The sequence below is a fragment of the Thalassophryne amazonica genome, chromosome 5 (genome assembly GCF_902500255.1).
Source record: "Thalassophryne amazonica chromosome 5, fThaAma1.1, whole genome shotgun sequence".
Taxonomy (NCBI): Eukaryota; Metazoa; Chordata; class Actinopteri; order Batrachoidiformes; family Batrachoididae; genus Thalassophryne; species Thalassophryne amazonica.
Window position 1 is genome coordinate 79,912,036 of NC_047107.1, and position 26,097 is coordinate 79,938,132.

Consider the following 26,097-nt stretch of genomic DNA (forward strand, 5'->3'; position numbering starts at 1 on the left):
ATCTTGGCCTAACTTAGAAGTCATTAAATTTTGGTCATGATCCGGAACACGATCCGGATCCAGTAATTTTTTTTTAAGGATTCTTTATCATTGCAGGATAGGGCCAATTTCAACATTTTTGCATCTAACTTCATGAAGACGAGTCACAAAGGCTGAACAAAAATTAAGTTACGACACAACAATAATTTAGCATTTGTTTCTCCTCATTGAATAAAGTTATTAGAAAATAAAAAAACTTGTGTAGTTTATGCAGTTTCTCTTTATAAATACATTTGTTGAAGATCTAAGGGTTTAACCACTGAATCTGAAACATGACGGTAGATGCGTGAAACGACGTGAAATAAGTCTCTTTGCCAAAGGGTATTCCATGTGACCCTATGACCTTGGCAGAGGTTTGCGCTCTCCGAGTGCTTCTAGTTTTTTGGTCTGTTTTGTTCTTTTGTTTTTTTTCCTGTTCATTTGTTTTCTTGTATGTTTATTCTTTTGCTGTTTTTTTTTTTCTGCTTGGGTCTGTCTGTCCCTATCTCTCTTGCCTGTCTCCTGCTTCTTGGTGGTGGGCGTTTCACAGTCTCTGGCCACTCCCTCATTCTGGTGCTTTCCATGCACACCTGTTCCTAATTTGCAGCTCATCACCTGGGTGTATTTAAGGTTCACTGTTTGCTCTATTCCCTCGCCTTGTGCCTTCTCTCCAGCTCTGTTCCTAGTCTTTCTTCATCCTGCATGCGTCTACGTGTGTTTGACCACCTGCCTGTTTATCCAACCACGCCTAAGCCTGATGTTAGTTGTACTTTTGCTCTTGTTGGACTGCCTTCTTGTGTAACACACCCCGTTTGCTGTCTCAGTAAACCGTTTTTACATACAGAGCTACCTGTCTGAGTTCTGCATTTGCGTCCAGCCGTTTCTGACTACCAAGCCTGATAGATCAATCTGGCCAACTATGGACACAGTAGACACTAGTCCTTTCCAGGTGGCGGTACGTCACCACAGTCTGCAGTTGGTCCAGCAAGAGGACCGACTCACTGCCCTTAGCACCGGCTTTAGCGAGCTAGCTCAGTGACAAGACGCCTTCATGTCTTCTGTGAGCACTCAAATGGAACAACTACTGTCAGAGCTCGACTCTCAGGCCAGCCCGGACCAGGCAAACAACAGCACCAGTTCTGCCTCCGGTTCCACCGGCCACCTCACGGGCTTCCGTACCTGAACTAGTCATCTGTAATCAACTATCCTGCCCAGAATGTTTTTCTGGAGAATGTGGTGACGTCAAGCCGTTTATCACGCAGTGTGAGTTCCATTATGAACTAATGTCATTTATGTTTCCATCTGAAAAGGTGAAGACAGCATACATGATCACTCACCTATCTAGCCAGGCTACGGCATGGGCTACTGCAGAATGGAGCTGTCAGTCGTCCTCCTGCTCCTCTCTCCAAGCCTTCATTATGGTGCGCCATTAGGTGTTTCAGCACACATCCCCGGGGCGCGAGGTGGCGTGCTCACTCGTGAGGCTGAAGCAGGGCACTCGTCGTGTGGCCAACTACGCTATAGACTTCTGCGTCTTGGCCACCAAGAGCAAATGGAATCCAGCCACCCTCCTTGATGTGTTCTTCCAGGGGCTTGCAAGCAAAGTCCAGGACCAGCTCATCGCTGTCAACCTTCCAGAGGACTTCGACAAGCTCATAGCATTGGCCATCCGGACCGACTGTCATCTGTCGGATCAACCCAGCCGAAAAGCTCAACTCCTTCTGTGGCGTTCCTCCACGTCATCTCTACAGCCATCAGTAACTCACAACCCCGTAGTCATCTCATCTCACAGCGGCTCAGAAGAACCCATGCAGCTGGGCCAGACTCATCTCTCCCAGGAAGAGCGATGGGGCCATCAGGAGGATGGACTATGTTTTTATTGTGGTCAATCAGATCTCCTGTTGTCCAGTCAGGGATGCCTCTGTTAGATCTTAAACTACATTGCGAGTGAGTCTAAATTCCATTTCTTCCTCCGTGTCACAAAATGTAATTTCTTCTAAATTAGAGTCTGATCAATCCTCAGTTTTGGTTCCTGCATTTATTGATTCTGGACCAGATGCCAATTTAATGTTGTCTTCTCTCGCCAGGTCCCTTCGCCTTAGATTATTTCAGTTTTCGCATCCTCTGGTGGTTAACGCAATGGATGGACACGAATTGGAACAAATAACTCACCACACTCAGTTGGTCCATCTAACCATAGATGAGAACCATACTGAATCAATTAGCTTTTTTGTTTTTGACAAAATGACTCATCCGGTTATTCTGGGGCACCCCTGGCTGCAACAACACGGTCCGAACTTTGACTGGGCTTGAGACTAGAGGGGAAATCCGTTCTTGTGGACCTACCTGTTCTAATAATTGCTTAGTTAAAACTGATTCACTATTGCCTGGTGCTATTCCGGATCTTGAGGGGGTTCTGTGTTGCTACCATGACCTAGCTCAGGGGTTGAGCAGTCGAAGGCTAAATCTTTGCCACCACACCATGAATACGACTGTGCCATTGATCTCCTGTATCTCCTGTAAAACTGTATTCTCTGTTGGCACCTGAACGCACTGCCATGCAGCCATCCAGGACTATATACAGGAGTCGCTAGCTGCAGGCTGAATTTGTCCCTCGTCGTCGCCTGCAGGGGCGGGGTTTTCTTTGTTGAGAAGGACAAATCACTCCGTCCATGTATAGATTATTGGGGCTTAAATAATATCACTATTAAAAAAACGTTATCCCCTGCCTCTCATTTTGTCCAGCTTTGAACTCTTGGTGGGCGCCAAAGTTTTTACAAAGCTGGATCTCCGCAATGCCTATCACTTGATTACAATTAAGCAGAGAGACGAGTGGAAGACAGCATTTAATACGCCGACAAGACGTTATGAATACCTGGTGATGCCATTTGGGCTCACCAATGCTCCAGTTGTCTTCCAGAAACTGGTAAATGACATTCTGCATTAATATCTGAATAAGTTCATTTTCGTTTATTTGGATGACATTCTCATTTTTTCCCCAAATCTAGAGACATTCACTTGACACGTTCGTTCATTCCGTAGTCACAGCTTCAAACGCTGCGTGGCAGCTTGGCTGAGACAGAATCCGCTCGGAATTAATAACTTCAAAACGAATTGCTGCTTTAAATAAAATGACACCTCTTACAAACGTTGCAATACAGACAATAAACTACAATCGACTAAAATGTTTTTTCCTCCCAAAATGAGACTTCCTGCATTCTTTATGATCCTGACCTGCAGCGCAGCTGCAAGAGCTCAGCTCATAGGTATGGAAAGACATTCATGCCAATAATAATGTCTGAAAGGAAATGCTTTTGACAAAAACTAACAGATTTTATTCTGTTTATGTCCAGAGATCAAGGATCCACCAAGTAGAGTTTATTATGTCCAGAGTTTAAGGATCCAGTAACCAATTTCATATTTATTTACTTTAAGACTCAATAAAATGTTCAATTTCAATTTAATCAGCTTATAAAGCACCAAATTAATACAAAAGCCGTCTCAAGGTGCCTCACACAAACAGTTCAACATAATAAATTAAAATAAATAAATACAAATAAAAAAATCAAATACCTAATTAAAAACAGAAGTAAAAGAATAAACATAACAAATAAAAACTACTCATAAGAAACAGAATAAAAATAGGTTTTAAGTCTTGACTTAAAAATGTCCACGGACTCCGACTGCCTTACTGAGGGCCATGTACTGGCTAACCCAGAATGAGATTGCCCACTCAACAAACTTCCCCAGCCTCTCAACATGATGAAGAGACTTGGGCTGTTGTACGTGGCTTTTCCCCTTTGGGTACCCCTAGAATGGCCAATTTTTAGCTTTCAAAGTTTCCCCCCTTCCGCCCCCCCCCCCCCCCGCTTCGCTCCCTTGACATTACCACTACGCTAAAATTTTATCCTAGCTAGAATCCTGCTATTGCATAACGACTTGTATGTTAAAGCTGAAATGTACGAGTTTCACAGGTGTACCATATCATTTCTGGAGTTCGTCATAGCCGAGGGGGAGATTCGGATAGAGCCGGATAAGGTGGAGGCAGTACGTGAGTGGGCAGTGCCCACTAATCGTAAGGACGTTCAGAGATTCTTGGAGTTTGCACATTTCTATTGCAAATTTATACGTAATTTCAGTACTGTCGCAGCTCTGTCATATAATGTTACCTCTTCCCTTCGGTCGTTCTCTTGGACACCAAAGTGTGATGAGGCATTCAGGGTCCTAAAGTAACGCTTTACTGCGGCCCATGTGCTGCTCCTTCCTGACCCCGTTCATCAGTTTGTGGTCGAGGTCAATGATTCTGATTTGGGAGTGGGTGCTATTCTGTCTCAGATGACCCCCACGTACAGGAGGTTACACCTGTGTACCTTTTTGTCTTGAAAATTGTCTGCAGCTGAACGCAATTACAGCATCGGTGACCGCGAACTGCTGGCGGTTAAGGTGGCCTTGGAGGAGTAGTGCCACTGGCTTCAGGGGGTACAGATGCCAATTCTCATTTATACTGACCACAAACAAATGGCTTATCTCCATACGGCTAAACGCCTTAACACTCGACAGACCCAATGGGTGATCTTTTTCAGTCGATTTGACTTTGTGTTATCTTACCGACCCGGCTCTATAAATGGCAAGCCTGTCGCCCTGTCTAGACAATACAATAATCCAGGCACACCATCTGACCCCGGTACAATACTTCCGCCCACCTGTTTCTTTCCACGCACACCTGTTCCTAATTTGCAGCTCATCACCTGGGTGTATTTAAGATTCATTGTTTGCTCTGTTCCTTTGCCAGATTGATGCGCCTTGTGCCTTCTCTCCAGCTCTGTTCCTTGTGTTTCCTCAACCTGCTTGCCTCTACATGTGAATGACCACCTGCTTGTTTATCCGACCACACCTAAGCCCGATGTTAGTTGTACTTTTGCTCTTGCTGAACTGCCTTCTTGTGTACTAGATCCTGTTTGCTGTCTCAGTAAACCGTTTTAACATACAGAGCTACCTGTCTGAGTCCTGCATTTGTGTCCAGCCATTTCTGACTACCAAACCTGATAATGGCTCTTTCATATTTTTCTGATCAGTTCAGCTTGGGTCAGAATTTACAATCCCTCAGTACAAGATCAAGTGCTACCTTTCTACAGATACCTCATGTCAATCATACTTCATGTAACTCTTTTGTAGAGCTATCAAAGCATTTAATAACTTTCCATTAGCTGTCACGTCTTGTAGCACTCCAGTTAGTTTAAAGTAATAAGTATCACCTTTTTAACAAATTTATATAACAAGAATTAAATGCTTTTATGTACTTTTAGTCTATTTGATTCTGGTTTCATTTGTTTTATTATTCTGTAAATGTTTTAGATCTCTGGAATTTATTTAGTGTATTTTGTTATTATGTCCGCCAAGGCGTTTATTTATTTGTCTGTCTGTCTGTCTGTTAGCAAGATTAAGTCAAAACTACTGCACGGATTTTGATGAAACTTTCACCACAGATAGATATTAGGCCAAGGAAGACTCCATTAAATTTTGGAGGTGATCCTGATCCGGATTCTGGATTAAGTTACACTTTATATAACCTTTGAAGGATTACTGTTAGCAGGAATATGTCAAAACGACTGCACGGATTCTCACCAAATTTTCATCACAGATAGATATTAGACATGGAAAACACCATTAAATTTTGGAGGTGATCTGGATCCAGATTCTGGATCACGTTTTACTTTATATAGGCTTTGAAGGATTATGTCAAAACTACTTGACGGATTCTCACCAAAATTTCACCGTGGCTACATACTGGAAGATTTCATTAAAGTTTGAACGTGATCCGGATCTGGATCCAGATTCTGGATCAAGATTTCACTTTAGATATATACTTTATTGATCTCACAATGGAGAAATTACATTTACACTCCAGTTACCGCAGACAGCAATTAGTCCACAATTATTACTTGTTTACCGTAATAATGGCACACATTAGAATTAAAAGCAACACATACACATTTGACATTGTTTATGTGCACTAAATTTGAAGAAGTCTGTTATCTGAATTGAGGCAAGTGGGTGAAGGCCACGCAGCAACCCGAGTTGCGCCGCCAACATCAGCTTGCGGGGGACGTGGGCTTGCAGCTAAAACTGCACCGCCCCCACCGAAGGGAAACAGGATGACGAGAAGCAGGCGCCGGAAGGGTGGGTGTTGATGGGGTAAGGAGGGGGTTGGGCGGAGGGAATGGAACATGCTTCAGTCCTGTGAAAAGCAGTTCATTGTCTTTGTGAGATAAGAAACAGCCAATGTTCTCCAGGCCGAAACAAATCCCTCAGGAGGAGACAGTCGGGCAATTTGACCTTTGGCTTGATAAGCTTGTAATGTTGTTGCAGCAGTGAAATCACTTTTTAACAGTTCCACTTGCACAACCAAATCCAAATTATGAATTAAGAATATTCACAATTATGAATTAAGAATATTCACCGGCCTCTGAAATCTTCAGTTTCAACTGCAAGGCACATATCTGCTCCAAGATGTGATCCAATTTGCGTCTGAGTTCAAGAGTCATCGCAGTCTGAGAATGCACTGCCTTGCCAACCTTGTTAATCATGACGGACAAGCGACGGGCTGTGGTTCTTGATTCCGCCATCTTGCCAATTTTCCGGTAGATCAGGGCAGCACATACGAAATGCTAAATCACCTCAAAACAGTGTTAAGTCAACTCTTATTGGAGTAAAACCACTTGCATTGAACAACAGACGGTGTCGCAGACCGAACGGTCCTCCGTCAGTCCTACCTTCACTGTGCTTACGTCATCAGCCAGTTCACTGATAATCATCTTGTTTCTGCTTAAAACTGCACACCAGTCATCATCTATCTCAGCGACAAATATCAAATTCAGCATTATTCCATAATAACAAACTGAGGAAGTGATCAGAGCACCACAGCTGCACAAGCTGTTAGCTGATGTGTTCACTGCGTGTCAGACATTTCAACACATCACGTTTAAAGCCTCCTCATTTCTACTTAAATCTGACTTTAGAATGATTCAAGAGGTTTTACCTTGTCATCTGATGATTAATAATCCCATTAATCCATGTGATCGCTTTGGGTGGAGAGACTGTGTCAGACGGGCGGCTGGGCTCCAGCATGACACATGCACAGTGGAGGCAGGGCAGACCAATGTTTAGGGGGCGGACTGTTCAGTCTGCAATAACTGTCGAGCTGATTCACTGTATGATAGAGTGTAATTTACTCAATGTAGACTGAGATCAAATGCTTTCCCAGCAGAGTAAATTTTACTGAACAAAATTTCCTGTGTACTTCACGGATTCTCACCAAATTTGCACCACAGATATTACACAGTAAATTTTGCAGAGTAAAGTTTACTCTGCTGGGATAACATTTGGTCCCAGTCCAAATGGAGCTAAATATACTCTATCACAGAGTAAAATCAACTCTTGATTTTACAAGATGGTAGACCTGATTTCACTCTATAATAGAGTGTATTTTACTCTATTTAGACTGGGACCAATTGTTATCCCAGCAAAATTTACTGTGTAGGGTATGGAAGACGTCTCCAACGAATTTTGGAGGTGAGCCGGATCCGGATTGGTGGACGTCAAAATCTCTGATTGCTCTTCTTTGTTTTACTAACAACCACATTGGGAATACGTGTTTTTTTTTCACACTTTCATGTTATCCTGGTTTGATATTGTTGGCTGAATAAACAAAATAGACAATAAAGGCATTATTATTATTATTATTATTGTTGTTGTTTTTGTATGATACAATACAGTATTTAATTTCTCATATGAAAATCTTTACTTGAGTGTATGTAGGCACATCTTGCATTTGATTTGCTCGTTACTTTTTTGGGGGGAAATCCAGCTGTTCATTGCGTTTATTCGGAAGGAGCCCAGACAAAGAGAAAGACGAAGGTCAGGAACACAAAGGAAAGTGGACACGTTTGAACTCACGCCGGATCACATTCTCAACGTGTGCAAGTCGTTTAAACATGCGCTGAAAGCAAATTTAAAAAAGGAAAAATTCCATAAACTCGGAAAACAAGCTTGTTTCAGGTCAGGGCTGCGGTGCAGCACCTTTAAACCGAACCGTGTGACGTATGTTTTGGCCTCTTTCGTTCCAGAATGGTACAGTCCAGCCTATAAAAACGCGGGGAGTCCGGACGACCTTCGTTTGCGTTTGGATGCGAAGGAGAGCTGCTGAGACAGAGACATGGAGCAAACCGAGCTGGTGAAGCCGCAGACTCTGGACGAGCTGATTCAGACTCTGCATCGCATCTTTGAGGCGGATTACATCAACGTGGAGGAGGTCCAGAACCTGATGGAATCATACGAGAGCAAGACTCAGCAATGGATGAAATACGCAAAGTTCGACCAGTACAGGTAGCAACGGTTAAATCATTCTCTTCTGCATTTACGCAACTTATCGCGCACGGTCTCTTTGGTATTTATTCAGCTGATGCACTTTGCGCTGTTTCTTCACAGAATATCGAACAGTTTCTTTTCGATCTGACTTCCAATCTTTCTTGCAAACGCCTTGAATGGGAAAAAAGCCCACTGCATTGATCCACATCCACGCACTTAATTAAACTGCACGTCTGCACAAGAAATCTAACTTTTCCCCTTTTTTTTAACATGACCGCTTTCTGCCAAAAAGGCAGCGATTAGTTAATAGTAAACGGAGGGAGGGTTTGTGCGCCGTCCAATCAACATTAAGAAAAGCCCCCAACGCCTTTTATTTATGTGGTGTGACTGAATTCCACTGTATAGAACAATGAGAGCAGAAAAATGAACATGAATCAGAATCAGAAGAAGTTTATTGCCATTGCCAGTGAACAGGATTCACAGACTAGGAATTTGCTTCGGTACAATGGTGCAACATTAAGAAGAGATAAAATGCTAAGATAAAATATATGTGTCAAAATAAGATAAAATCTAAGATAAAAAAAATATGAAAGGCTGTGTGCAACAGAAAAACAGAGAAACAGAAAAAAACAGTGCAGTGGGAGGAGTGCAATTAAAAACCAAAGTACATTGTCTAAAGTGACCCGTGATAAGATGATAAAGTGACAGAGTTAAGCTTAAGGTGACTGAGTTATGAGGAGTTCATGAGTCTAACGGCAGAGGGGAAGAAACTGTTCTTATGGCGGGAGGTTCTGGTCCGGATGGACCGTAGCCTCCTGCCCGAGGGGAGTGGTTTGAATAGACCGTGTGCAAGGTGAGAAGGGTCAGCTGTGATCCGACCTGCTCGGCCCAGAGTCCTGGAGATGTGTAGGTCGTGGAGAGATGGAAGGCTACAGCCGATCACCTTCTCAGCAGAGGCCACAATGCGCTGCAGTCTGTCTGTCCCTGGCTGTGGCCCTGGCGTACCACACCGTGATGGAGGAGCAGAGGATGGACTCGATGATGGCCGTGTAGAACTGCATCATCAGCTGGACAGGCAGCTTGGCCTTCTTCAGCTGCCACAGGAAGTACATCCTCTGCTGGGCCTTCTTGATGAGGGAGCTGATGGTTGACTCCCACTTGAGGTCCTGGGTGATGGTGGTGCAGAGGAAGCGGTGACAGTCCACAGTGGTGATGGGGCTGTTGGTGAGGGCGAGGGAGGGTGGGGGGGCTGTGGCTTTCCTGAAGTCCACGATCATCTCCACTGTTTTCTGGGCGTTGAGCTCCAAGTTGTTGCTGCTGCACCAGGTCACCAGCCGGTCCACCTCCCTCCTGTAGGCAGACTCATCCCCATCCGAAATGAGTCCGATGAGGGTGGTGTCGTCCGCAAACTTGATGAGCTTTACAGAGTCGTGGCTGGAGGTGCAGCAGTTAGTGTACAGGGAGAAGAGCAGAGGGGAAAGGACACATTCACACATTCATCTCCCAACATCCAGTTGCAGCAAGACCTATTGGATGTTTTTTTTTTTTTTGCAACACACACCCATATAATGGAATAGAATAAAATATTTAATTTAAATTTTCAATTTATTTGCATTTATATAGCGCCAGATCACAACAAAGTTGCCTCAAGGCACTTCACACAACCTTACCAACCCCCAGAGCAAGCACGAAGAGCTGAGAAGGTTGTTGAAACAGCGGCTAACTGCTGCTAATGAAGCCGAGATATTTGAGTTGATAGAAACAAACAGATCGCAGAGCAGCAAGAAGAAACTAGTCAACGTGCTGGATGCTGTTTTCAAGCATGAAGTTCGCTGATCCACAGCAGACGTGCAGCAGTTGTTGCTGATTAAAGAAGAAATTCTCTCTGAACAGCAGGAGGGGAATCTGAGTGTTGACCAGGAGGACATTAAAGAGGAACAAGAGAATCTCTGCATCAGTCAGCAGGAGCAGCAGCTGGAGGAGGCCATCAACATGCAGCCGTTGTTGGTGATTAAAGAAGAAACTCTCCATGAACACCAGGAATGGTATCTGAGTGTTGACCAGGAGGACACTAAAGAAGAAGAGAAGCTGTGGATAAGTCAGCAGGGAGAGCAGCTTCAGCAGCTGGAGGAGGCAGATCTCACCAAGTTTGGTTTCACTGCCGTCCCTGTGAAGTGTGAAAATGATGATGAAAAACCAGAGTCATCACAGCTTCATCAAAGCCCAAGTGATGAGAGCACAGAGGCTGAGCCTGTAGCCAGCAGCTCATCTGTACACTGACAGCAGAAGCTGATGGAGAGGACGATGGAGGACCACAACCAGCCAGCAACTCAGGTCCAAACAGTCATTTACAACCAGATACCAGTGGCAGGAGTTCAGACAGTTCTGGAACTGAACAGAAGAACACTCAGCTGGATAATCCACCAGATCAGCATAGTTCTGATCCTGGACTCCAGCAACAACAGCATCAATGGGCCAGAAGAAACAAGCGAAATTACACCACAGTTAATTGGACCATTGAAGAGAAAAAAAAGATCTTTCACTGCTTCACTTACTCAAGGCAGAAAGATCAGGGACTTCTAACAAATGGCTTCAAAAAAAATGGCAGGGATCTCACAGAATGATAAATGCAGATTCTGTCATACAGCTGTTGAGAGTGTAAACCATCTAACTTCAGCATGCCAGATCCTCATGGCAGATGGGCATTATACATCCAGACACAACCAGATCTGTCAATATCTCCACTGGAAGATCTGCAAGGAACTGGAGATGGAAGTCAAAGAACATGTCTGGGAGCACAAGCCAACACCAGTCTCATCCAACGGAAAAGTAACGATCTTCTACGACAAAGAGATCCCAGCAGGAAGACACATTGAAGGAGGTGCAATCAAACCTGATATTGTCATCTGGAACAAGCAAGAGAAAACAGCCAAAATCATTGATGTGACAGTCCCCAATGATTACGGCCTGAATCGAGCTGAAAGGGGAAAGATCTCGAAATGCCAAGACCTGAAAAATGACCTAAGAACAACATGGTCATTGAAAGACATCGATATCATCCCAGTTGTGGTCGGAGCAACAGGCCTGAAGAACCTGAAGAAATACCTTGAGGCAATCCCCGGTCACCCAAGTGCACATGAGGTGCAGTTGTCTGCGATTAAGGGAACGATCACCATCTTGAAGAGAGCCCTCGGATACAATGCCAGATCTGGTTAGGATAACTATAGAGCCTAGGGTGCAACTTTAGACCCCAGGTTTGGGGCCCATTGCATTCTACTAAAAAGACATCAAAGATAAATGAAAAACCAAAAGGCAACAGTGGTTAGGAAAAACTCCATCTGAGGAAGAAACCTCAAGCAGACCAGACTCAAGGGGTGACCCTCTGTTTGGGCCATGCTACAGACACAAAAAATAATTCACACAGTTTGGCACACAGGGACCAATTCCAGATAGGGAGACGCTGCCTTGGCCAGGGGTAGAGAGAGGAGCAAACCATAAATAAGCATGTTTTTTATTGTGGGCTAAAACTGAGGGAGAACCTGAAAGCTCCACATAGAAAGGAAAATATACCGATGCGTCTAAATGGGGAAAAAAAAGTTTGGTCTCGTCAATCACACCCACTGAAGTTGGTAACTCCTTCAGTGTTATCGTGGGTGTCTTCCTTTTTTCGTTCTTGCACAGTTGGACTCCAAACAACATACAGTGACATGTTGTTGGATCCATCGCCTAATAATCCAAATGACTATACCTGTGAAGATTAAGTTGTGTTATACCAAACAGAATGGATAATTTTTCAATTTGTTACTATATTTTTGATACAATTAGGATCATCTTTAAAATGTATATATCCTTTATTTATACAGGTAGTCTCATTCTCAAGAAATCTTTCAGTCCATCAGTTGGAGATTTATTTTTCTCCAATGAGAGATTTTTTTAAACTTTCTTTATATTAAATAAGCCCTTAATTTAAGAAAAAAAAAAAAAAATACAATCCCAATTCCAATGAAGTTGGGGCATTGTGTAAAATGTAAGTAAAAAGAGAATACAATGATTTGCAAATCCTTTTCAACCTATATTCAACTGAAAACACCACAAGGACAAGATATTTAATGTTCAAACTGATAAACCTTATTGTTTTTGTGCAAATATTTGCTCATTTTGAAATGGATGCCTGCAACATGTTTCAAAAAAGCTGCGACAGTGGCAACAAAAGACTGGGAAAGTTGATGAATGCTCAAAGAACACCTGTTTGGAACATTCCACAGGTGAACAGGTTAATTGGAAACGGATGAGTGTCATGATTGGGTATACAAGGAACATCCCCCAAAAGGCTCAGTCATTCACAAGCAAAGATGCGGCGAGGATCACCACTTTGTGAACAACTGTGTGAAAAAATAGTCCAATAGTTTAAGAACAATGTTTCTACAGTCTATAATATAATCAGAAGATTCAGAGAATCTGGAGGACTTTCTACACGTAAGTGGCAAGGCTGAAAACCAACATTGAATGCCCGTGACCTTCACAATGCTCGTGACATCATTGTGTAAAGGATCTTACCGCGGGGGCTCAGGAACACTTCAGAAAAACATTGTCAGTTAACACAGTTTGTCACTACATCTACAAGTGCAAGTTAAAACTCTACCATGCAAAGCAAAAGCCATACATCAGAAATGCGCCACCTTCTCTGGGCCCGAGCTCATTTGAAATGGACAGACGCAAAGTGGCAAAGTGTGCTGTGGTCTGAGTCCACATTTCAAATTGTTTTTGGAAATCATGAATGTCGTGTCCTTCGGCCAAAAGAGGGAAAAAGACCACCCAGATTGTTACCAGTGCAAAGTTCAAAAGCCAGCATCTGTGATGGTATGGGGGTGTGTTAGTGCCCATGGCATGGGCAACTTACACATCTGTGATGGCACCATCAATGCTGAAAGGTACATCCAGGTTTTGGAGCAACACATGCTGCCATCCAAGCAACATCTTTTTCAGGGACGTCCCTGCTTATTTCAGCAAGACAATGCCAAGCCACATTCTGCACATGGTACAACAGTGTGGCTTCATAGTAAGAGCACGGGTATTAGACTGGCCTGCCTGCAGTCCAGACCTGTCGTCCATTGAAAATGTGTGGTGCATTATGAAGCGCAAAATACAACAGAGACCCTGGACTGTTGAACAACTGAAGTCGTACATCAAGCAAGAATGTGAAAGAATTCCACCTACAAAGCTTCAACAATTAGTGTCCTCAGTTCCCAAATGCTTATTGAGTGTTGTTAGAAGGAAAGGTGATGTAACACAGTTGTAAACATACCACTGTCCCAGCTTTTTTGAAACGTGTTGCAGCCATCCATTTCGAAATCAGCAAATATTTGCACAAAAATAATGTTTATCAGTTTGAACATTAAATATCTTGTCTTTGGTGTATTCAATTGAATACAGGTTGAAGAGGATTTGCAAATCATTGTATTCTGTTTTATTTACATTTTACACAACGTCCCAACTTCATTGGAATTGGGGTTGTAATTATTTGCTGCAATAAAACAAAATGTAGACAAGATGAAGTTGAATTTTGTATAGGCACTGATAAAAATATTGTAACTCATTGACAGAGTAGTAACACATTAGCTATGTGGAAATCAAAATGATTCCCTCAGTGGTCACTGATAAGACAGCTGGATATTAGTGCTGCAATTGAGATTTAGTCAAAGATAACACATTTATTGTAATTAACAGTGAGTGTGAAGCAACAAATCTGTTTTTCCACTGAAGAATCAATTTGATTGCAGTGTTTGATGGCCATGTGACACGTTTCTCCCAGACTGTCAAAATTACAAAGTCCTTCCTTTGACTCCCACACAGGCCTCCTGTAACAGAACAGTAAGGAGTTATTAATGTGCCATGTCTGTTTATTCTAACACATCTTTATCTTTTTTCAGATACACAAGGAATTTGGTCGATGAAGGTAACGGGAAGTTCAACCTGATGATATTGTGTTGGGGAGAAGGCCACGGCAGGTAAGGTGTTAATATGAGAAAAACATTTACTTCCCAAATGTAGTGCAGTGCATCCAATCATTATTTGCATTTTCTGTCAAGTGACTTCTGGATCACCACAAGTTGTTTTTTCATCTAAAAAATAACAATAGGCATTTTTAAAAGGTAATGATTGCATTGTCCTTTGGTAACATACAGTATTTATGTCCATGTTGTGTAAATGGAATTAAAGATTAAGCTTTGGGATTTGTTTGAGCTAAGTATTTGCACAAGTACATATTTCTTCACAGGATCATCCACAAAGCAGCTCACAAAAGCTACCACAAGCCACACAATTTCTTTGTTTTCAGAGGCCTAAGTAACTATTACGTTGCAAGTATCATTAATACAAATCATCACTTTTACAGCCAGTTTTTCTGGAAAAAAAAAAAAGTCAGAGGTTGCATACATGAACATGACCTGGCCACTGAAGGTGTCTTGGACTTCAGTACTATATGGTAAATTTGTCTGGAGGAGGCAGTTCTCAAAAACTGACTGTACAAGGAGGAGACTACTGAGGGAAGTCACCAAGACCTGGTGACATGGTGGCAGGGATGTGGAGCTTTTGTTTCTATCAGGGAGGTGAAGACAAATGGAGATGCAAATCTGGTAATGTGGGCTCAACTTTTTCAGGACTTCTGCTGTTTTGTTAGAATATTTTCTTGAATGTGGTGTATGGGCTTCATTCAACGCTGAACAACTCATGTTGTCTGACTTGAAATATCACAGGTTTACATGTTATTATTATCTTTCTAACGATTCATGGATACATTGCAGTGTTAAGCACGACACTGTAGCTTTAGAAAAAAAAATATTTTAAGTTTCTGAATTTGGAATCTTGGAAATGGTCACACAGAAAGTTATTAAATGTTACTCAAAGCTCATTCTATACTTACAAGGATGGACAAAAGAAGAAAAATGAGTTTCATCCATTTTGGAATGAGCTACATGATTGCCAGTAAACTTAAAATTACACACTTACAATGTGATTTTGAAGTGTTTATTTTTGACTGAATTTACATGTGCAATATTATTAAACCAGACACACTCAATGCTACAAATGTCTTTTGAGAATACACCAGAATACACTTTTTAAACAAGAGCAATCCGAGATTTCTGATGTCTGCCAATCCGGATCACCTCCAGAGTTCAGTGGAGTCTTCCATGCCTTATTATCTATCTCTTTTGAAATTTCATCAAAATCCATGCAGTACTTTCGTCATAATCCTGCTAACAGCCAGACAGATAAATAAATACCAATGATTTTATTACGTCCTGGGCCGACGTCACACAGTTCTAGCTATGATATGGTCAGCTCTCAGGCCGGTGATGTCACTTGAGCTTTCCAGGGCAAATATTCAGTTAACCCCCCCAAACTTGCACCCATGATGTAGTTTCTCAAACCATCGCTCAGTTTTTAAGAAGTGCCTTCTCTGGACAGATTTACCACAGAGTACCATACTGTTTGTATTTTCTTAATGGTGTAAAATGAAATCCAAGACATGTTCAGCTCCTGACTTGTAAAAATAAATGCATGTCAGCTGTAAAAATAATGATTTGTATTCACAGTAATCCTGATATGTTTCTGAAAAGCAAAAATACAAACCATGTCTTCTTTAGGCTGAAACTCAGATATATTTCACAGGAAAGGACTGCAGTGTTGCCTCTTTAGGCCAAGGGTTACGTGACACAATCAGCTCCAAGAACACAGCAAACCTAACATTTTAGACCACATTCTGAGCACATACTTGTGTTTTCTTTAATGATTTGCAGCAGTATCCACGACCACACAAACTCCCACTGTTTCATGAAGCTGCTGCAGGGCCAGCTGAAGGAAACGCTCTTTGAGTGGCCAGACAATAAAGCACACGGTGATATGATCCAGAAGTCTCAGAGAGTTCTGCAGGAAAACAAGGTTGCTTACATAAATGGTGAGAAACCATTTTTCTTCCCAATTAGAATGGATCCTTTTTGTGTACATATTTGTATGCGGATGCAGTGACACTGTCAAAGTCACTGTGGATATGTAGAATTAAAGAAAGCCTAATTATGTTCTTTCCTTTCCAAAATGTGCTGACATGAACAGTGTGCCCTAAAAGCAGACATTGCACAAATAATGAATGTTTGAGTTCAATGGTACGAATATTTCATGAGGTGAAAGATGGAATGTTCCATTCAACAAGGCTTTCACCAAATTAAATACTGGTTCCATTGAAAGAATGAAAACCATTCATTATTTGTTTTATATAACGACTAAAATAGATCCTTGTCATTTGATATTTTATTAATTTATAAACAGAAAAGGGACTTACATTTTGGTGTTCGTCATCTGTGCTTTGATGTCAACAGTCCAACATAATCTTTAAACAGGAGTCCAAAATTGTTCTCAGTCACCTTGGAAAAACAGTTCAAAAAATAATTCTGAGGATGCAGTCTGTGATGCCGTGCACTGATTTGTGTACTACCAAAAAAAGACTGTGTACTTCCTCAGTGCAGAGAAAAATCGCATCAAAAATTTGTCCAGGTTTTCATCCTAACAGCTCTTCATGCCTCTAGATGGCTTACAGCACAGTGGATTTCTTTTTTGTGTGTGTATTATAAGAATTAACACTATCAATTAGCTCGTTCAAATCGTCGTCCTTCAGCAAAACAAACTCAGTCATGTTTAACTAAACGCCACTCCCACGAGTGTCTAACTGGGCGATGTTCGCAGTGTGCAATGGTACAAGACATATGGAATCAAATTTGCATGCTAAATGCAATGCAAGACAAATGGAAAGAATAGTTCATGTCATGTGACCTACAAAGCACCAATCAAATGACAAGGATCCACTCAGCTGTGATATAAAACTTATTTATGCTCACTTCATGAACACATGTGACTGAATTGTATAATTTCTTAGGATACACAGGAACAGCAAATTTTCCAAATGTTGCTTTTTCTACTTTAAATTTTGCAGAGTTGAATCACCTCTGCAGTGAATGCATATAGTCCCATTCCAGATGGCGTTAAATCAATTTTAGAAATTTATATATTTTACTCTAAGGGTCATGGAGGGGGGTGAACCCTGTCCCAGTAGTCTTGAGGAGTGAGGCGAGGCACATCCTGGACAGGACACCGGTCTATCGCAGGGCCACATATAGACAAACACATTCACACCCACCTACGGTCAAATTAGAGTCACTAATCCACCTAACCTGCATGTCTTTGGAAGTGGGGGGAAGGCGGAACATCTGGAGGGAACCCATGCAAACACGTGGAGAACATGCAAACTCCACACAAAGGACCAGGTGGGAAGCAATCCCATGGCCTTCTTGCTGTGAGGAAACAGTGCTAACCACAAAGCCACCCTAAATCATTTGTATCATAATCTTAAATCAGTTCTATCATACTGTTAAATCAAGAATATATTGTTAAATCAAAACTATAAAATCTAATAATGTTCATTTATCCTATGATAGAGTTGGTTTAACCCTGTGATAGAGTTGATTTAATGCTACCTTGAAAAGGAGCATATATGCACTCTGGAATATTCCGTATGCACATATAATTTAATTTCTGGGGTCTTATTACACACATTCAGCAGTGGATACAGAACATGCACACAACCTTGGGCATGGACACATTAGTAGGCAATTATCAAAGACTGGGTGACTCTGCAAAAAGGAGTGAGGGAAGCCACCAAGACATCCACTGACAAAATAAAACATATAAAAGACCAATGTTGTGCATATTTTCCATATCCACTGTAGGTCAGCGAGTGTCTTCAAAGCAGATATTAGAATATTGAAGTCAAAAATACACCATAGACAGTGAGATGATTAACGGTGGTTAACCCTAGCTTCAGAGGGTAAAAGTCTTACCATATGTTTCTATCCATACACTTAAAACAGGTGATCTCATCGATTAACTTATCTACCTACCTGAAGAGTTGAACTATTCGGAATCAGCTGGTTTAGTGGGTGCATGAAACAAATATGTGGTACACTTCCAATGAAGTTGGGACGTTGTGTAAAATGTAAATAAAAACAGAATACGATTTTCAAATCCTCTTCAACCAATTTTCAATTGACTACACCACAAAGACAAGACATTTAATGTTCAAACTGATAAACCTTACTGTTTTTGTGCAAATATTTGCCCATTTTTTAAATGGATGCCTGCAGCACATTACAAAAAAGCTGGGACCATACTGTACATCACCTTTCCTTCTAACACTCAATAAGTGTTTGGGAACTGAGGACACTAATTGTTGAAGCTTTGTAGGTGGAATTCTTTCCCATTCCTGCTTGATGTACAACTTCAGTTGTTCAACAGTCCGGGGTCTCGTTGTCGCATTTTGCGCTTCATAATGTGCCACACATTTTCAATGGGTGACAGGTCTGGACTGCAGGCAGGCCAGTCTAGTACCGGTACTCTTTTACTACGAAGCCACACTGTTGTAACACGTGCAGAATGTGGCTTGACATTGTCTTGCTGAAATAAGCAGGGACGTCCCTGAAAAAAACATTGCTTGGATGGCCTTCTCTGTGGCTGGGCTCAGACTCTGGAACGCTCTGCCTCTCCATGTTCGAACAGCCCCCACAATGGAGTGTTTTAAGTCTTGTCTGAAGACCCACTTTTATTCTCTGGCTTTTAGCTCTGCATGAGTTGTATGGTCCTCTGTTGTCTTTGGCCTAGTGTTTTATTTATTGTTTTTATGTTTATTTATTTATTAGTATCTGAGTGGGTTTATTGTTTTGTATAGTTGTATAATCATTTTTATGTGCAGCACTTTGGAAACTGTTCTGTTGTTTAAATGTGCTATATAAATAATGTGGATTGGATTGGCAGCATGTGTTGATCCAAAACCTGGATGTAACTTTCAGCATTGATGGTACCATCACAGATGTGTAAGTTGCCCATGCCGTGCACCCCCAAACAAGACTGCGCTGCCCTATAGTCAGGCATTCACATAACTGGTACTCATGGTGCTTGTGTGTGCTAAAAATAAATGTGTCTGCTGTGCATTAATGATTTTTAGCACATTAGCATGAGTGCCAGTTATGTGCATTCCTGTCTATGGTCGTAGTTTTTCTGTATTTATGAACACAGGAACGGCTCACCCATGTTGTGTTAAATGCAGCTGGTAAAATCTAGACCTCATCCATTGCTTTAAGCTTCCCCACCAATGAAAACCCACGCAAATTTTCTTTACATAAAAATACAGCAATAAGTGTCTTTTCACTTTAAAAAAGTAAAGATTTGCATGTAAACACTGTCTTTGAAGCAGACACACTAACTGTTTATTTATGCTACGGTAGCTCATCGAAGGATACCAGTGTCGCAGACTGAACGGTCCCCCCTGATGGCATGGTTCATAAATTAACACCTCATTTCTGCTTCAAACTGCACTCCAGTCATCATCTGTCTCAATGACAGATATCTGAAGCTTTTGTACAACAATCATTTCCACATGAATTCAGCATTATTTCAACATAAAAAGCGGCGGAAGTGATCAGAGCGCAGCAGCTAAAGGAGCTGCTAGCTGTGTTCACTGCGCGTCAGACATTTCAAAGCATCAGAGTTTTGCCTCGTTTCTGCTTAAAACAGCCTAATTTCTACTTAAAGCTGACTTTAGAATGATTTAAGAGGGTTTACCCTGATCATCTGATGGTTAATAATCCCATTAACCATTTGATTGCTTTAGGTGAAGAGACTCTGTCTCAGATATGCTGCTGTTTTTTTTTTTTTTGTTAGGGGCGGACTGTTCGGTTTGGCCTGACCGTTGCAAACACACAGGATCTAATATGTATGATTTTTATGTTTTACATTAAACTTTACTCACTTTACCAGCAAAAAAATGTTAGCGGAACTAAATTTAGCAGAAGCTAATTGGTCCGCTGATGGTTTTCAGAGTTATCTGAAAACCTAATCCGCTAATGAGTCATCTATACTAATTAGTGGTTAGCGGAACTGTACCCACCACTGGTTTCAGGTTCTGCTGCTCTAAATAGAAATGACCTGCTCCTAGAACAAGAGTTTCTACATGTACAGTCAAAGAACTGTGGGCATTTTAGGACATTTAACAGGACATTCCAACCACATTTAAAGGTTCCTATAAACTATTTAGTGCAACTACATGTCAGAGAAAAGTCAGATGAAAACATCAGCTTCTCAGGTTCACAAACCATGCAGCTGCCTGCCTGGACATCAGGCAACAGAAACATGGAGAACTTTTTCTTTTTCTGCACAGGATGTCATTATGCCACTGTATCTTTAAATAAAAAATAGTTGTGGGATTCTAAATTCATGATTAAAATGTTTATGTACCTTTAAGTATAAAAGGTATCTCAAACCAATTATTCGTGGGATGATCGATTTAACATTGAATTGTATGTCAGCCTATCCACAAATCTCTGCTCACCCAGCATGAGACCAAAGCTTGGAGAGCACTGGTGTGATGTTTCCTCTGGTTGTTGGTTATGTAACTGCTAGGACCTTTGAGCCCCATTTGACAAGTCTCTGTTATATGGATACTCTGCATGCCTGGGGCAGACCCAGTTTAAATGAATGTCTTTCTCCATATTTTAGACTCCATTGGCCTGCATCGTGTGGAAAATGTCAGCCATACAGAATGTGCAGTCAGTTTGCACCTTTATAGTCCCCCATTCGAGAGCTGCCAGACCTTTGACCAGAGGACGGGCCACAAGAATACTGTCAAGCTCACTTTCTGGAGCAAATATGGAAATAAGACTCCATATGTAAGTATGAATATTTGTCAATAGGCATTTAAACCTTTCATTATTTGACTTCAAAGACATGTTCACTGGAAACTGACGATAAGAAAGAAATTAATCCAGTATTGAGCTAAGTGGGTGGTAATGTCTCAATTTCTAATTAAATGTGTGAATCTAATCTTTGCAAGCATATTTTGAAGGTGGATGGAGTATCAAAAACAGAGTACCAGTCAAATTTTGGGATGCACTTTCCCATTCAATTGAATGGGGAAACCCCAACCATAAGCTTAACCATAACCTAAGCCCAGATGAATGTTCCCTGAAAATGCAAAAGAGAAGCAAATACTGTAGTTCTGTGTGCTGTCAGAGAGCAAGCCTACCTAACTCATCACATAGTGACAGAAATAGGCACTAAAGAACAAGCGTAAAAATGTGACGAGTTGTAGTGAGAATGTTTTCATGCCTAAGAAGTCAACAATCAACAGTATTCAAGCTCTACAGATACTCATAGAGCACCAGTCAGTGGTGGGCACAGCTAACGAAAGTTAGTTTCAGTAACACTTAATCCGCTAACTGTAAAGTTTTTGTAAAGCTAAACTGATACTCCCCTAAAAAAAAATTTACAACCCCTGGCAAAAATTATGGAATCACCGGCCTCAGAGGATGTTCATTCAGTTGTTTAATTTTGTAGAAAAAAAGCAGATCACAGACATGACACAAAACTAAAGTAATTTCAAATGGTAACTTTCTGGCTTTAAGAAACACTATAAGAAATCAGGAAAAATAATTGTGGCAGTCAGTAACGGTTACTTTTCTAGACCAAGCAGAGGGGAAAAAAATCATCACGCAATGTTGCAAAAGATGTTGGTTGTTCACAGTCAGCTGTGTCTAAACTCTGGACCAAATACAAACATGGGAAGGTTGTTAAAGGCAAACATACTGGTAGACCAAGGAAGACATCAAAGTGTCAAGACAGAAAAAGCAATATGTCTCAAAAATCGAAAATGCACAACAAAACAAATGAGGAACGAATGGGAGGAAACTGGCGTCAACGTCTGTGACCGAACTGTAAGAAACCGCCTAAAGGAAATGGGATTTACATACAGAAAAGCTAAACGAAAGCCATCATTAACACCTAAACAGAAAAAAACAAGGTTACAATGGGCTAAGGAAAAGCAATCGTGGACTATGGATGACTGGATGAAAGTCATATTCAGTGATGAATCTTGAATCTGCATTGGGCAAGGTGATGATGCTGGAACTTTTGTTTGGTGCCATTCCAATGAGATTTATAAAGATGACTGCCTGAAGAGAACATGTAAATTTCCACAGTCATTGATGATATGGGGCTGCATGTCAGGTAAAGGCACTGGGGAGATGGCTGTCATTACATCATCAATAAATGCACAGGTTTACGTTGATATTTTGGACACTTTTCTTATCCCATCAATTGAAAGGATGTTTGGGGATGATGAAATCATTTTTCAAGATGATAATGCATCTTGCCATAGAGCAAAAACTGTGAAAACATTCTTTGCAAAAAGACACATAGGGTCAATGTCAGAGCCTGCAAATAGTCCAGATCTTAATCCAATTGAAAATCTTTGAAGTTGAAGAAAATGGTCCATGACAAGGCTGCAACCTGGAAAGCTGATCTGGCAACAGCAATCAGAGAAATTTGGAGCCAGATTGATGAGTACTGTTTGTCACTCATTAAGTCCATGCCTCAGAGACTGCAAGCTGTTATAAAAGCCAGAGGTGGTGCAACAAAATACTAGTGATGTGTTGGAGCGTTCTTTTGTTTTTCATGATTCCATAATTTTTTCCTCAGAATTGAGTGATTCCATTTTTTTTTTTCCCCCCCTCTGCTTGGTCTAAAAAAGTAACCGTTACTGACTGCCACAACTTTTTTTTCCTGATTTCTTATAGTGTATATTTCTTAAAGCCAGAAAGTTGCCATTTGAAATGACTTTAGTTTTGTCATGTCTGTGATCTGCTTTTTTTCTACAAAATTAAACAACTGAATGAACATCATCCAAGGCTGGTGACTCCATAATTCTTGCCAGGGGTTGTAGCAGAAGTTACAGATAAAAGCTAAACCAATAACTTTCAGAACACTAACAGCTACTGACACAACGAGAAAGCACTTCTGTGTCAGATCAGCCTTCTCTCAGCAAAAGAGGCTTTGTGACCAGAACAAAAAAAGTATAGTGCAAAAGGAAGAAAGAGGGGAAAAATAGACAATTTTTCTTCACTCCATACAGATTTACCGGCATATCACTCAAGTCATGCACAGGCATACAGTTTTGACTTGTGGTTAAAATTTTAAACAAACTCTGGACAAGTTATTTAAATTAATGTCACGTCTGTCATTTTATAAAGTGAAAATATCCCGTATGTTTTAGTTTTAAAGTAATGCACTAATTTAGAAGGTTTTAGCATTTAGACACATGCTGCAATGCATTATGGGTAAATTTGTGTGTTCTATCAGTAGTGGCCAGTAGATGGCAGTGTTCATGGCAGTATGAGTACCAAGTTCCACACAGCCACTAAAAGTGTTGAATCCACTTAAACAGAATTTTTAGTTTTCAAATGGCCTTTTTCTTTGCAAATGAAAAAAATCATATATTTACAAATAGATTTATTTATAAAACCCACCACATGTTTCAGTAAGTTGTGTGTGCAGCCAACCACTCATGTCAGGAAACTAATTTACCTATAGTCATGAAATTTTCAGTCAGTTACTGAAAACGTAGGATGACAGTAGTCTATGCAAACATGACTCTGGCCACCTCCTAAATTGTTTTCGTGTCTGAAAAACATATGAAAAAACTGGTGAATGTGACAGAATTTCTCAAGTCTTTTGTACATACAATTTCCAAGTGGTTCTTTCATGAGGCCCAGGTTCACCATGGCTATGTGTTAAAACTTAAATAGTGTCATACCTACAGCCCTATTGTATGATTGTAGCCATGAAAGAAATAACCCATGAGGGAGGTGATTGAGTGAGCTATGTGGTCCTTATTGCACAAAACTGTTGATGGAATATTTAATGTGTTAAGCAGCGGGGCTTTCTCTGCGTGTGTGCGCGTGTGTAGAAAATAACTCAGGTGCTAAGGTGAGCAGATTTTTTTGCAGGAATATTCCCTGTGTGAGTGTCTCCATTTGGGTAGCTTTTGGAGCAACTCCACCAAGGTCTAAGTTATTAAAAACAGACCAAAACCACATTTCCCTGGATATCTCCAACAAGAGATGATTTAAAACTTACATCAATTCACTATCATATAAGCACATATGTGCAAATGCAGGGTATTCACTGAAAATCCGGTACCTTTCATTGTGTTTGTCTTATGACAGATTGCATGATAATAAAGTTATATAATTTACAATATAAGGATAACAGCACTGACATAGCTCAGCGGTATGAGCATTCCAGTCTGTTTTATAATTAATATTCTCATTTTCTGGTTGATAATACAATAAATGTAAAAACGAGACAATAACATAAAAGTTAATAAGGAACCTCTATGTATCAGGTGTCACAGTAGCTGATGACATTTAAGATTTATAATCCTACCTTGACCAAACACTGCCAAATTTGATTGCAAAACCACACTGTGCAGATAAGAGTCTGAGTACTCAATGAACTTAGCTCGATATGAGCCCTAAATCTCAGCCGCCCTCTGGAGTGTTGTTGGATAGTTAAAGTATGTGAGATTATGGTGATCTTGATACAGTCTAAATCAGCATTTGTCATAGTCATGCTTTACCTTTGCATTGATCTTGATTTGTATGTTCTTAATCTACTTTGCCTGTGGTCTTTTTTTTTCAGCTGTCTACAGTCTCACAGGAAAACAACTAATAATCAGCAAAGGAGGAGCAGGATGACAACAGGAGTTTTCAAAATGACTGTTGTGAAACTGAGTCAAGGGAAACTGCTGGGAAAGCAAAATGTAAATTTGTTATGACCAAGCAGCCCACTTAAAATCAGAAGCGGGCCAGTTCAAAAGGACAACCTGGTAATTAGAATGGCTTTATCGCTGCCCAGTGTCAGTTTGGCAAATACTGATGAGCGCAGGATGAATGCCTGAATAGGGTTGGCTGTGGTCTGAATGTGCCCTTTGTTTGCTCAACCTGAGCAAATAACATTCCCGTGTATCCATACCTGTGCCAAATGTTTGTAAAATAATTAGAATACAGTGAAAATATTGCTGTTATACTATCTCTCACAAAAAATATGTATCTCTCAAGCAAAAATTGATCACAGCAGTTTTATAGATGGTGTGCAGGTGACGCCACGGATCACGTAATATGTGGTCACGTGGCTATACTAGACAACAACTTCCGCATTGCATGAACAGCAAATGTGCTCTTTAGCTTTATTTACGGCTGTTCACACAAATTACACCAACATGGAGTTTTATTGCTGTGCGTCTGATTGCACGAGCTGTTAAAAGAAGAGCTCTGGAGTATTTTTTTTGTTTGTTTTTGTTTTGTTTTCCCACTGATAGAGTGGTGTGAAAAGTGAGTTTTAAAGTTCAGTCACGTCTTTTGCAGTTTTTCTGGATTATGCTTTTCTGGATTAACTTGTTCCTCAGCAAACTCTTCTTTCTACAATCAATCCCCCTCCAAACCAAAGGTAATGTGTACAATTTCCTCCATAAACCGCAGGTCATTTGATCAACTTTGTACTCCATGTTATGAAGTTGATCATATATTTGCAGACTTTTCTGCCAACTGTATTTGATCCATGACCAAAAATCGGTGGGTGTGTGCACTGCAAAAACTATTAAAATATGACAGGAGAGAAAGGAGCGAAACTGTAAAAGTAAATCACAGCCTTTTGCAGTGTCCAATTTAGCAGGTGTGTCAGACTGTGGGTCCCTTGTTCGGGCACAGCTTGAAAAAAAATAAACTGCCGGTCTTAATCACGAAGATATGGTGCGCACTGTTCTTGAATCAGTGA

General features: G+C 41.0%; 1 protein-coding gene across 1 annotated transcript; it reads left to right on the forward strand.

The window, feature by feature from the left end:
- Window positions 1–8,199: 8,199 nt before the first annotated feature.
- Window positions 8,200–25,359, forward strand: cdo1 (cysteine dioxygenase, type I). Its single transcript, XM_034170639.1, has 5 exons — window positions 8,200–8,403; window positions 14,316–14,393; window positions 16,185–16,342; window positions 20,986–21,155; window positions 24,964–25,359. The coding sequence occupies exons 1-5, from the start codon at window positions 8,234–8,236 to the stop codon at window positions 24,991–24,993; spliced, it is 606 nt and encodes a 201-aa protein (XP_034026530.1). The 5' UTR covers window positions 8,200–8,233; the 3' UTR covers window positions 24,994–25,359.
- The last annotated feature ends 738 nt before the right edge of the window (window positions 25,360–26,097 follow it).

Excerpts from the sequence above, each read along its gene's own strand:
- cdo1 (XM_034170639.1), top strand. The coding sequence starts at position 8,234 with ATGGAGCAAACCGAGCTGGTGAAGCCGCAGACTCTGGACGAGCTGATT. Across the intron at positions 8,404-14,315 it reads GCAAAGTTCGACCAGTACAG|ATACACAAGGAATTTGGTCG; the intron begins GTAGCAACGGTT and ends ATCTTTTTTCAG. Across the intron at positions 21,156-24,963 it reads ATGGAAATAAGACTCCATAT|CTGTCTACAGTCTCACAGGA; the intron begins GTAAGTATGAAT and ends TTTTTTTTTCAG.